Consider the following 12,830-nt stretch of genomic DNA (forward strand, 5'->3'; position numbering starts at 1 on the left):
CCCATAGAAAATATTATTTCTTCTTCAGTCATTATTTACTCTTTCCAGATGAACAGGCTGTATTTCCCAGGGCAGAGCTGAGCAGAAGTTCTCACCATTCTTAAACTAAAAAAAAAAATGCTTTCAGGTGGTGTTATTAAACACTGACTCAATGTGTTTGGTATTATGTGCAGCCCTACTGTGTGGTTCCAATTTCAAAACCTTGCCTTCATCACCTACACATACTACAGTTTCAACTCAACATAAATAAACTAGGAGCCGACCAGGAATTTACTTACAAAGAAATACGAAAAGGTTCTAGTTCCAGTGAAACAGACAAGTAAAAAAACATTGATGAGAGGGGAAGGTTAATATGAAAGATGAGAACTGAGGCAGCTCTATATAGAGCTTAAGAAGATACTACAAAATATTTTTATAGCCTTACTGAAACAAAACAAAACAAACAAACAAAAAAAAATATTCTGTAACAGTTCAGGAAGGTTAAAAACAGAAAGGGGGGAAAGAAGGAGGAAAAGAGGGAGAATTCCAAATCCTTCATATTCACTACCTAAAAACAGGGAGTTCAACCTCAGATTTCTTGTTCTACTTTAAGGGAGATTTGATGGCTTTACAGTCTGTGTGGAAAAGCAACAGCACATGAGATGTCACTACCTGACTCCTCTGTAGAAAGATCTGTTCCTTACATAGATGATCTTCTTCTGGGTCCAGCATTTGTTTGAGACCTTTAACAGTTACTTACAGGTGGGATTCCAAATAATTTCAGGAAAGCAAAGGATAGACAATTTATTAAGCCTGTTACTGTTAACCATTTTAGTAATTAAGAAAGACTTCCAAATTGAAACAATCAGCTTCTAAATGAAAAATAAGTTGTTGTTTTTTCTAACTCTCACAAAACACAGAACTACGGCTAGCTACTTCTCTTCAACTGAGAATGACAAGACCTGTTTTCAAATATGAAAAAATACATATTCAGAACAACATGTACTGTTAACTGAGATTTCTATCTCAAGACCTGATGTTAGGATTGTGTTTATCCACCCTGATCTCTTTTCACAGTTTTTGCAGATAATGTTGATGCTTTTGGTTCTTTTTGCTAGAAAACAGGAAAGCTATCTAAATCATAAGTAAAGTTAATTGAAAACCTTCAGGGTTCATTTGATTTACTGTTGCTACTGCTAGGAAAATGTTTTGTCTCACTGCCTTTTTTTATCCCCAGTAGGGGCAATTATGAAGGAAACGATAAGAAATAAATGTAAGAAACCAAAAAATATGGTTTCTCATTATCCTACTTTAATTACAATATTTTCCAGGGAAACATGTATGCTGTGGGGGAAAAATTATCCAAATAACAAAATCCACATTTTGTGTTTCAATAGATATTTTTTTCTAATTCATTATTCCATCGCCATGGTCAATTGGTCAGGGTGGAGCATACACATGGTTAACACATGTACCAGATGGCTGAACCTCATTTCTGCTCAGTTCAGTGGTATTGAACAATTTTATTTCTTATTCAAGACTCATAATATGGTTTCATTAGCCTAAGACTGAATGATTAAGAACAATACTGTCTTCCTATTTGCAGAACCTGAGGCCAACATATGATTATTTGTGGAAAAAGAACAAAACACAGTAGTGATTAGCTTTCCCTGGAGAACAGACTAAATGTTATGCTAGTGCACTGTGACAGCATTTGCTCCTGGCAGACTCCGTATTGCTTTCTGGCTCTCTGGCTCTCTGGCCTTTCCACTCATGCTTCTCCCTGAAGGTAAAACTAAACAGCAATTTACAGTACATGTATTTGTCAATCTCTCAATTTATCACAATTTACAGATCTTAGGAGCAACAATAAAGGTATCTTTCTTCTGCTTCTATCCCCAGGCGTAGTGAAGTGGCTGATTAAACGTTATTTCACTGATTACAGAACAAAACTGGTATCTCTCTTACTGATTAGACAACTTAGCATGCATATAATGTTATTACCATCTCTTACAACTACTTTAAATCTCCCAGTGTTACATTTGCATTTCCTTTATTCAACTGTTTTGAATACTGAACTACTTCTAAAATACTTTCTATACAATGCTACTTGTTACTGCAGAAATGTTGTGGAACAAGGAAGACTCTTTTTTATAAAGCAGAAGTGTTTCTAGTTGTTGTGGGCTGACTTTTGAAGAGTCAGCCTCAGAAAACACATAGGGTAAAACATCTTCAAAACTCCTCCAGGAGGGGCACTGAAATAACTAGCAGCTCAAGCACATGCCTTGAGACACTTTCAAAATAAAGCTCAGGAAAGAAAACTTTCAATTAGCCACATTACTTACTGTTTTATTTATACCAGTGCCATGTAAGTAATTTGAAAGAGAAATACAGATTTTTTTCAAATTACTTTGAATTTAAAAGTGTCCTTTTATGGGTTCTTTTCAGTCCATGAAGCAGCTTTTGGACAAGATGTCATTTCTTGCAAGATTGCTGTGTTAGTACTGTCATTTAACCATTATTGCCAATTGTACCGAAGCTTTAGAAAAAACACAGAACATTAGTTAACAGGCTTTAACAAACATTCTTCCAGCCTATACCAGTACATTTATTATGAGAAGGAAAGCATAATGAAAATAAATATTGAAAGAAAAAAAAATGTTTTGAACATTTTCTGTCCCTTTTTTAAACTATGAAGCATGTAGAACACTAGAGCAATGACTCAATCTTCCAAATACAGCTGTCAGAAATGGGTGCCAACTCTTAGAACAGAATTGTATATGGGGAAGCAAAAGGACAAGAATTATATTTTGAAAAATGTTTGAAAACAACAGAGCTGAATCCATCTTGAGGTATTCAAGTACAAATACATTTATATTTGAAAATAGGGTATATCATGAATTCTTCTGTACTTCTAGGCAAGGTTTAGATTTGTGCTTTCAAGCACACAGAAACTACTGTTTTGTAGTAAGCAAAATATGTAGAGCATTCAGAATGCACAAATTACCTCGCACTCTCTCCTCACTGTATCTCCATTTTTTCCTGTTCAACAGAAACTCTCTCATTTTTCTGTATGCCACAAATTAATATGAACAGGACTACTTTGCTTTTCCTTCAGCATTTGTCACAATGTTATTGTGCGTATTCAAATTAGAAATGTTATTCATTAGACTGAATTCCATACTGTAAAAATACTGCAATATTTAGGATTGTCATTTAAAGATGAAAGTGAAATTATATGTTATAGTACACAGATATTTTTTTTGTGATGACTGTTGCAAAGAGCTTCAGTCTATATGAATGTCTTCAGTGTTTCCGTGAAATTTCCTGAAGACACTCCTTGTAAGTGTACACATCTTCCTCTCTTCTCTTCATTTTGGTGGCAGGAATGCACAGCCTCATCCACTCTTGGCCCAGTTGCTGTTCATTTTGTCTCTGAATCAAATATTAAACTGACATCTAATTAATTTTAAGTAATGGACTCTCAGATTTACAGACTTCACACAAGCCGGGCTAGAACAGAAATGAAATAGTGTCTGTATACTGATTCACAATTAAAGTTCCAGTAATATCCTTCTGAAAATCTTGGACAGTTTCATAGCAGGGAAATACTATCTTTGGAATTCAAAAACTTGCATGGCTACAAGATCACAGGCATGTAATGGCTCTTCTTATACTGTGCCCCACACCACATTCTATTTTGTCACTCTGCTTTTAGTAGCAACAGCAGCAACAAAGACCATGATCCTCAGCAAACTCAAATGGCCACAAGAATAGTCACCCTAACAAGTACTTTACAGGAACATTTTTATGCAATATCACCACGTGCAGCTGTGCATTTGCAGACAATTCAGTAAATCAACATGGAGTCACTTAATGCTTTTTTATTATTTTGTTTCCAGTAATCTCTCCCTCACATGCCGCAGTCAATTAAACTTGAAAGAATATAAGAGAGTAGATTATATCCTGAACAGCATGGGGCAATGCTGTCCTATCTTTCACTATGGTATCTCAGTGATAACTGACTGCCAGGCTCAACAAAGAAGCAAATATGTCAGTCATACAGGTGCAGGGAGGAAAGGCAAGATTTGCACGGAAGACCATGGGAAATACAAACAACATGATATTATAAAGACAACTGGAAAATTCTTTGCCACTTCAAACCTTCACAGAGTTATTAGCAGTACTCTGTGATTTCTCTGTGATGTTGCTATGACTCCATAGACAAATTATGATCATCAGTTCATCTGCTTCTGATCAGACCCTGACATAATTGTTTTGTATTTAAATTTATCCTAAGCTTTGCACCAAAAATAAAGTGAACATGCAGTTGATGGGTCTAATGGAATATTTGCATTGAATTTGTAGTGGAGCAGTGTTACACATCATGGAGTTTTCTGCCTCAATTCTTTCTGATAAGACACACAGATACTGCTACTGACAGGACAAGGGTGAAAACGAAGAAAGAACCTCAGATATTCTCCTACAATCTCACTTTGCAAAAGTGGCTACTGCAGCCTGGAATAGGACAGGACCTGTCTGGCTTTCTTTATACTCCCCCATGCTCCGGTGACGTGCAGGCCCTTACCTAAATGAGTTTGCTGCAAACCCATCCATGCACTCCATCAACGGGTGACCGCTTCCAGCTAGTCTATACCCATTTTTCTGAACAGAAAGATGCAGTGAACTGTGTGCAGACTACAGTTGCATGGCACGGACCACCCTGTAGCTGTTGCCAACAAGCTGCAGCTGTGGAGTGTATACCTGCAACCCCAACTTGGTGGGTGTGAGTGGGAGGGCCCACCGATGACAGGAAGGCAGGGCAAGCAGTGGCAGCTGACTGGGCAGGGGGCCTCAGCTCATTCCTTGTCCTGGGGCCGATGCCAACTGTGCTCGGCTGCTAACACAGGGAGAATGCGGGGTGAGTCACCAAATTAGAACAAGGGGAACCTAGTGACTCTAAAGGGCAATACATTTACAGTTGATAATAGAAAATCCCCTTTATTTTTATACTCAGCAGGCACAACTAACCATACGACTCAGTACATGTCTTGCAGGACAGAGACTCAGGTTCAGTTTCTGAGCACTATTTGGCCATCACCCTGCTGGAATTCAGCTGCAGGTAAAGGTTTTAAGCACAGCTTCAAGGCTTCCACACATTTCGTATCATCCTGTCTATGCCAGCTCACTTTTTTTCCCCTTGTGATACTGGCCATGCTCCTTTTAGTGACATTTCACCTCGCCCAAAGGGAAAGATATTTGCCCTCAGGAGTATTCCCTCTCTCTCCCTTCCATTATACAGCACAGCACTGAACAATACATTTAAGGGGGGTTCAGATAATTTCCCAGCTGTCACATTTTAACGGTCAAAGAATAAAATGTGCAATTAGTATTCACTGAGGAAAAGAAATCTAAAAAAGAAAAAAAAAAAAAGTGAGGCTTATGCACTTACAGTGTGCTGTAGAGACAAGGAAGAGGGTGTACAAGGTGGGGTTGGCAGAGGGGATGGAGCACACAGACAGGAAGACTTTTCAGTGTCAGTGTCACCCCACCAACCAGCCTCCTGAATCTCTAAAGACTGTATCATTAGTAAGAGTATCATGCTTTAATTCACATATTTGTGGGAACTGTTGAGCACAAAAACTTTGTTTCTTGGCTTCAGAAAACAGTCAGGAGAAACTGTTTCCAAGAAAGTTGCAGTAACTTAAGAAAAGAGGAAGTACTATTACAGCGAAGTGCCAGCGATCTGTCAAACTGGAAACCTCCTGAGGTCAAAAAGGCTTAATCTGCAGGGGAATGGGGAATGTGACAGAAGTTGGAAGGAGGCAAGCTGACAGGAAAATTAGCCAGGAAGGAGTCTGGAATACAGCACAGTCTGGCTGAGAACCCCCTGCTCTCCTAAGCCCTCAACTTCTTGCCTCCCTCAGCACTTCAGTCCTTGTGGTCACCTTGCAGCCCTAACTCACACTGTCCGCACAAGGGACACGCACGACCTCAGGACCGGCAAAGCAGCTCTCGCTGCAGGGCTGCCACTTTAGCTTTCACTGCGCTTTACCCTTCCCTGTCAGCAGACAGCTCCAGCGGCTTCCCTCGCTGAGCCAACTGGGAGAGGGGCCAGGGGAAGGGGCTCCTCCGGGCCTCCCAGCATCAAGCTGCGGCACCCTGCTGCTCCCCACAGCCAGTGCTCGCTCCCCGTGCCACATACCCCGGCGGGTGCCCTGAGAGCCTTCCTCACGCCCGGTGCCACTGAGGCTCTGTCCCGTGCCAAGCCTTGCGTGAACAGCAAGCTTACAAAGGCACCTGATACGCAAGGCTCCCTGAAACATCAGGTGCTGCTCGGGGTGTGTTTGGTAGCATCGCACTGGCGAGACCATGATTTAGGGATAAATTAAAAGTGCTTGTTTTTTGCACCAGGCTGGCTACACCACACAGATCGCACTTGACAGTAATGAGAAGGGAAAATTCAGACGCATGGAAATTTGAAGTTGGAAGACCTTCGGGTTGTGAAACTGGACTAAATGTAAAGAACTTTGGGGTAATTAAAAATAAAATCAAAAATCAATTCACTAACAAAATTGCAATAGAATTGTATTTCTTCTTTTCCCTGACCTGAAGAATCAAATTGGCCATCCTAACAAAGAGACAGCAGTTTAACTCTGCTTTGAAGTGAAAACTTTGAGCTTATTTAAGCTGATATTTCCAGCTGGAAAGCCGGAAATAAGTACAAATACGTACAAATTGACACACAAGTGTGTGCTATCAGAAGATAGCGGTTCTCTTACTATTTTTTATTTTCAAAACTGAACAAAAAAAGCTGCAACCTATCCGATTAGAGTTACCTGCCACTGTTGTCTTCTCGCATTTCATAATTTGTTCAGTAGGTGAACAGTGAAGAACATTTTTTCCTAAGATGCACCCAAGGTGCTGAATTTCTCCCGTTTCGGCAACATTTTCCCGCTATGTCTCTAGAAGACCGCGAGCCCACGCCTGACACCTCCGTTTCCCACACAAGTCTATTTCTAATCCCGCCGCATTCCCCTGCCGCGGGGTCAAACGCCTTCTCCTGCTCCCGTGCGGGGCGAGGCGTCAAGCGGGGCCGGCCGCCCCCCGGGGGGCTCTCAGGGACCCCTCGGCTACACCCGGGGGCACCGCAGCCTTAGGGGCCGGCACAGCCCGGGGCTGGACGGCGCCGAGCCCGAGCCCTCGGCGCAGAGAGAGGCTCGCTGTTCTTACCCCGTTGGCCGCCGCCATCTGGACGACGATCTCGATGGCCGCCCGGCTGAAGTACCTGCCGTCGCTGCCCACCACCATGGTGCAGCCCTGGCGGTCGCGGAGGTCGACGGAGGAGAGGAGGCTCTGCACGAAGTTGGGCAGGTAGTTGCGCTGGCTCTCGAACAGCCCCGTGGGGCGCCGCAGCCCCCCGCCGCCCGTCGGCCGCTGGTCCTCGTAGGGCGCCGTCTGCACGGTCAGCACCGGGATCGGGGTCCTCTCCATGCCGGCGCCCCGCCGCCGCCGCCGCCCGCCCGGCTGTGGCTCGGCTGGCGAGCGGCAGCCTCTGGCGGCCGGGCTGGTGCCGCTCCCCCGGGCGGCCGCGGGGTCGGGCTCCCTCACGGCCGGCCCCCCGGGGCGGAGGCGGGCTCGGGGCCCCCGCGGCACCTCTGCCGCCGGCCAAAAATAGCCCTGCAAGGCGCCGCCGCCTCCTGCCAGGGCTGTAACTGGAGGCTGGGGGGGCAGAGGGGCGGCCAGCGAGGCACACTTGCGCGGGGGGATCACGCTCTGTCAGCGCCGCAGCCGGCCCCGGCAGGCACGGGTAGCCCCGGGAGGCACCCCCGGCAGCCGGCCCGGGGGAGCACAGCCCGCTGCGGGTGCCAGGAGCACCTGCATCTGAGCCCCAGCCCGCTGGGGGTGGTGGTGCCCCGTTTTGCGGGCGAGAAAAGAGAGGAGCAAGGAGGAATTAACGCATGAAAACCTTCTGTCTCTGCAGCGCCTGAAGTGAGGCGAAGGGATTTTTTTTCCCCGTGTTGCTCACGAACAAGTTTTTTGTGTAATAAGCAAGTTCACAGAAGGGTTTTCTTTTGTTTGTTTTTGCAGCAGGCGTTGAGTACCACAGAAAGAGTCTGGTCTGACAGAAAGATAACCGAGCATGCAAGCTTCCATCCAGGCATCTTTCCTGTGAGGCAAAGCATCCCTCTGAAACAGTCTTTCACTTTGAAAAAAAATGTCAGGTATTATGCGTTTCCTAGGGATGTTCATTGACTCGGTCCATTCACGTGAGTGTTCATTCTGCTTAAAATAAACGCAGAGGTGCTAGCACTATTGCAGGGATGTCTGACATTTCCCAGTATAAAAGCAGTGTTTACAGATGCCTATGGCTGTCAAACATCAGATGAAATTTTCCATCCAAATGCTTGCTTCACACTAGGTCCACACAACAGTGTTGTGTGTGTGCGTGTGTGTTTTGTTTTGTTGTTCTTGCCAGGGCAGCTCTGTTGGCTGGAGAACTGTTAAAAAATAAATTAAAAAAAAAAAAAAAAAAAGAGAGAGAGAGAGAGACTTGCAACCTAAGTGGCATTCTTGTGCTTATGAAATCCCCAGGTAAGTACACCTGAGCAGACAAAAAAAATGGTTCACTGGGCTCACTTTCATGGAAGCATTCTCAAGGTCTCCAGTAAAGAGGCTGCTCAGAAACTGCTCAGAAACTTGACGGAGTGTCAAGGCTCAACAAGACATGCTAGCAGCATTACAAGAGGTGACCAGGTGAACGAGGAGTAAAATACTTCTGTTTATTACATAGTCTAAGTGCTCATGAAGTGAGACTCATGAGGGTAAGACTCAGGGAGACTCACCTGATGAATGGTAACTGCAGTAACTCAGTCACACTTTTGAGCCATCTCTGCAGACCTCTTGGTGGATTGGGCAGACAGTGTATGGCATTTTTAAAATATGATTGTCTACTAAATATGTCTACTAAAATATGATTGTCATCCACGCCGTTGTGAGTGACCGCCACCTTCACAGCAGAATGCTCTCCATGCCACAGTAGGCAAGGCCTAACAGTTTAAATAAACTTACCCACTGAAGCAGGTAGGAATTTTAGCTCTCTTGAAGGGTCACTTACATTCTGGCAGAGGGCCAGTACTGCAGAACAGATAGAAGGAAGCAGTCATCTGTTCTCTGTTAGATCTCCTAGAGCTTATGTACTGTGGTCTATAGTACAGCTATGTCAGCAAAGCCAGTATTGCAGGGATCTCCCTGTTTAGATGAGCCCACGTGCTGGCCTTTTTGTGACAGTGGGTGATTTAATAGATAAATCATTTCTGAAAAGGAAGAAGGAGAAAATGTTTTTCCTTAAGAAAAGTCCTAAATATACCAGTGCTTGAGAAATTCCAGTGCTCCCGTGCTCTGGAACAACAGTAGAAGTGGGGTAATAATATATTTCCAGAGTGTCATCCACACGTTTAAGCCTGTGAACTAGGTTGATGGTTGGTTGGTTGTTTTTGTTTGTTTGTTTGTTTGTTTTGAATTCAGAAATCAATGGAAGAAAAACTAAAAGAAAAGTAAATGTATCCAGTATTTCTTAGAAATACTAATTCAGCAGAAAATAGTGACATTTATGGCTGTCTGTTCCAATCAGAATGCATGTTAAACAGCAAAAGGAAAGTATAGAAATGCCAGTTCTCACACCCCTAATGTAAACAAGACACAGTTATAGATGAGGTGGTTACACCTTAAATAATTTTGGGCATTACCAGTAATGCAGCCACAATATATAGGCTGCAATTGTGAGAACTGAAATTGAATCGGGTAACTGACATTTATCACAGCAACAATTCAAAGAGGAAACAGCAACAAAGGTAGAAAGTGTTAGAAACAATGGATGATCCAAATATCAAATAAAGGAATACACAGGATCAAAGGAAGAAGCAAAGTACTAGCCTCCAAAACAGGGAAATGACTGCACATTTTGTACTTGTAGGGGAAATGCATTCACCGTTTGGAAAAAAAAAATACATCAGTTTGAAGAATGCCACAAACACTGAAATTCCCAGAATATACATGTTTTAGAGGCACTGCTAGTGACAGTTTCCCAGAAGTGTTTGTCTTCAGTCATTTCCTCTACATAAACAATGTTAAAAAATAAAGAAAAATAGTGTTTTGGAGGTTTGTTTGTTTGTTTTGTTTTTGTTTTTGTTTTCAGGTATCACCTTGACATTGTCTCTACCAAGATTATAATGGATTATAAAGAGCACTGTAAATTTTTAAATTCAAAGTCAGTCTCTCCTAGAAAAGTATCTTCAGGCTAAAGTCTTCATGATCCCTCTTTTACTGTGATTCCTTTAATAATTTGCAAAACTCAAGTTTCTGAAGTCATACTGTTTCCTGAGAAGCTCAGTTGTTGTTGTTTTTTAAATTAAAAAACTCACCAGCCCAGAGAACTAGAGAATGTATAGAACTAGAAAACATTCTAGCACAAGAACTGACTAAAAGGAGCCTTTTTTATATATAAGTTCCTAATTTTTCAAGCACCTGGATTAGCATTTCGTTGGTGTATTTATACCTGAGAAAGCTCTTCAAATTCTCTTTTATAGCAATGTGAGTCCCACAAGGGGCTCTGCTCTCAGCAAATTTCATTCAAAACTGGAGGTCTCTGTAAATGACCTCTGTTGCAGTACATTAAGTGGTTACTGCTACGTATCTCTTAACAAAGGAACAACTATCAGTATGGAATGATATTAAATCCTTGGAATGCCTTCAAGGAAAACAACAGCTAAATATATTCTTAGAATTACCATAGTGTGTTGTGATTTAGTCTTTAAATGGTGGCAAAATGAAAAACAACTTAATGGAGTGATAGAATACATGCTCGGTTTGCTCCATTTCCAAGTAAAACAATTTGCTTTCTGACTGCCAACTTTGCAGGCTGGCTTTGGCATACATTATCCAGCTCAGGAGCATTTTCAACCTTTAATGTGATTAACACTTGTTAATTTCTGGGCCTTATAATGTTTACAATAATTCACTTGTGTTCTGCAATTAAATGAGTCAATGTTGTAAGAGACATAATTTTTACATTTCGTTATTTTTTTCCAGCATTATACTGATGTCTGTTCGTGTGCCTTCAGCTCCAGTTTTTTCATCGACTTAGCTGGACACTGGGTTCTTGTCTGGTTGACTCACAGGAAAGAAATCACTCCCACAGAAGTCCTCTGTAGCCATGTAATTACTTCTGCGTCAGTGGCCTGGTGAACATAAGTGTCCCCTCTGCAAGATAACAGAAACTGCAAAGGAATCTGCTTAAAGGCTGTTAGTGAAGCCCAGCCCAGATGTGATTTGATGCAAATATACAAAAAATTGCTATGGACCTGATGCTTATTTCCTGTTAAAAATATATATATATATATATATATATATATATATATATATACACATATATATATTCTTTTTTATTGCCTTGCAAACATTGCTTCAGCAGCAGAACTGTTAGTACCCTTAGCTAACAAGTTTTGCTCCTTCATTTGTATTACTAGTTGTAATTCAGTGCTTGCATACCTAAGTTTTGGACAGAAACGTACTTTTACAACAGTTCCATGCAGTACATGCTTGTGATAGAAATGCAGTTAGATACACAAAATTAAGCCATGCACCAAGGTGCCATATTTTGCATTTCAAATTCTTATTCTAGCATGCAACTGGATTTTCCAATTACTGTTAAAGTGCAGTGATCATTTGAAGAACAGCATACGGTTTTCTTATTATCAAATGAAAAATGCTAATCTGACATATATAAAAAAAAAAAAAAAACATTTTGCAGAAAAGTTATCATAAAATGTTGGCACATCAAAATCAAAACATAGAAAGAAAATAGTTAATTCCAATCTATGTACTGTTTTGCAAATGAAAGCAAAAACAATTTTTAAAACACAGTGCTTCTAGATGAGGCATTTTATTCTTCTGAGCACTTCATTTTCTTTGGCTTTAATGACCTCATTTCAAAATGTAAGTCACTTTGGAGTTAAAAAAAAATAAAAGAGAAAATCAAAATGAAAGATTTTTAAGTAGCTTGAGCTGTCCTTTCTTTCACAATAAACGAGGAAAATGAGTTCACAAATGGAAGATTTTCTATGTAAGCCCTGCTACAAACTGTTTAGAAAAGGTCAAAAAGTGTATTTTTATAGACTTGTAGGAAAATGAGTTCCCTTGTAGCAGAACTTTATTGAGAAATTGTATTTATAATAGTGTGGATATCACAACTCAGTGAAGTTGTTTTCTGGAAATTACTCTTAATCGCCGGAAAAGGCTATATTTCACCACAGCTGTAAGCTTCTAATTATTATGAAACAGGGCTATTGTTCTAAGGGACATTTTCACACAAACTCACATGCAAATTGATTTACAGAGTCCACACAGCAAAAGTTCCCTAAAAAAAAAAAAATTCTCATAACTGGCAACTATTTTACGGCTATGTCAGCAACTCACAATATTGTATAGATCAGGTATGACTTAAAAAATTGCCCATCACTAAGCATCAAATTAGGAAAAACAAGGAAGGAAGGGAGTGAGGAAGGAAGATCACTTATCATTAACCTAACAGAGAAAGAAACTTTTGTAAAAATAACATACCCTCAACTGTGGAAAGTTTATTTAAATATTTTTGCGGATAACTGAGAAAATCAGCATAAGCATCCATTTCAAAACTATAACAATATGCCTACTCAAATTAGAGCTTTCAATTCTCTGAGTATCTTGGCATCACTAGCAATTTTTCTTTTTCCAGTACTATGAATAGACCAATCAGTTATTCTTATTTTCAATAAGTAAATCCATAAACACTTGGGCATGCACATTGAATT

At 41.2% G+C, this 12,830-nt stretch overlaps 1 protein-coding gene and 1 long non-coding RNA gene across 2 annotated transcripts in view; one reads left to right on the forward strand and one right to left on the reverse strand.

Annotated features, from left to right (window-relative positions):
• The window catches only part of PGM5 (phosphoglucomutase 5), an 82,473-nt gene extending 74,852 nt beyond the window's left edge, over positions 1–7,621 (reverse strand). Inside the window, exon 1 of the mRNA XM_068666326.1 lies at positions 7,213–7,621. Within this exon, the coding sequence (XP_068522427.1) occupies positions 7,213–7,473 (261 nt within the window). The 5' untranslated portion in view covers positions 7,474–7,621. The remainder of the gene's footprint in view (positions 1–7,212) is intronic.
• Positions 7,622–7,782: 161 nt separating this feature from the next.
• On the forward strand, positions 7,783–11,235 carry LOC137847798 (uncharacterized). The gene is made up of 3 exons (XR_011091077.1): positions 7,783–7,971; positions 8,071–8,204; positions 11,103–11,235. It is a non-coding gene; the product is annotated as an uncharacterized lncRNA (long non-coding RNA).
• The last annotated feature ends 1,595 nt before the right edge of the window (positions 11,236–12,830 follow it).

The sequence above is a fragment of the Anas acuta genome, chromosome Z, assembly GCF_963932015.1.
Source record: "Anas acuta chromosome Z, bAnaAcu1.1, whole genome shotgun sequence".
NCBI classification, from domain to species: domain Eukaryota; kingdom Metazoa; phylum Chordata; class Aves; order Anseriformes; family Anatidae; genus Anas; species Anas acuta.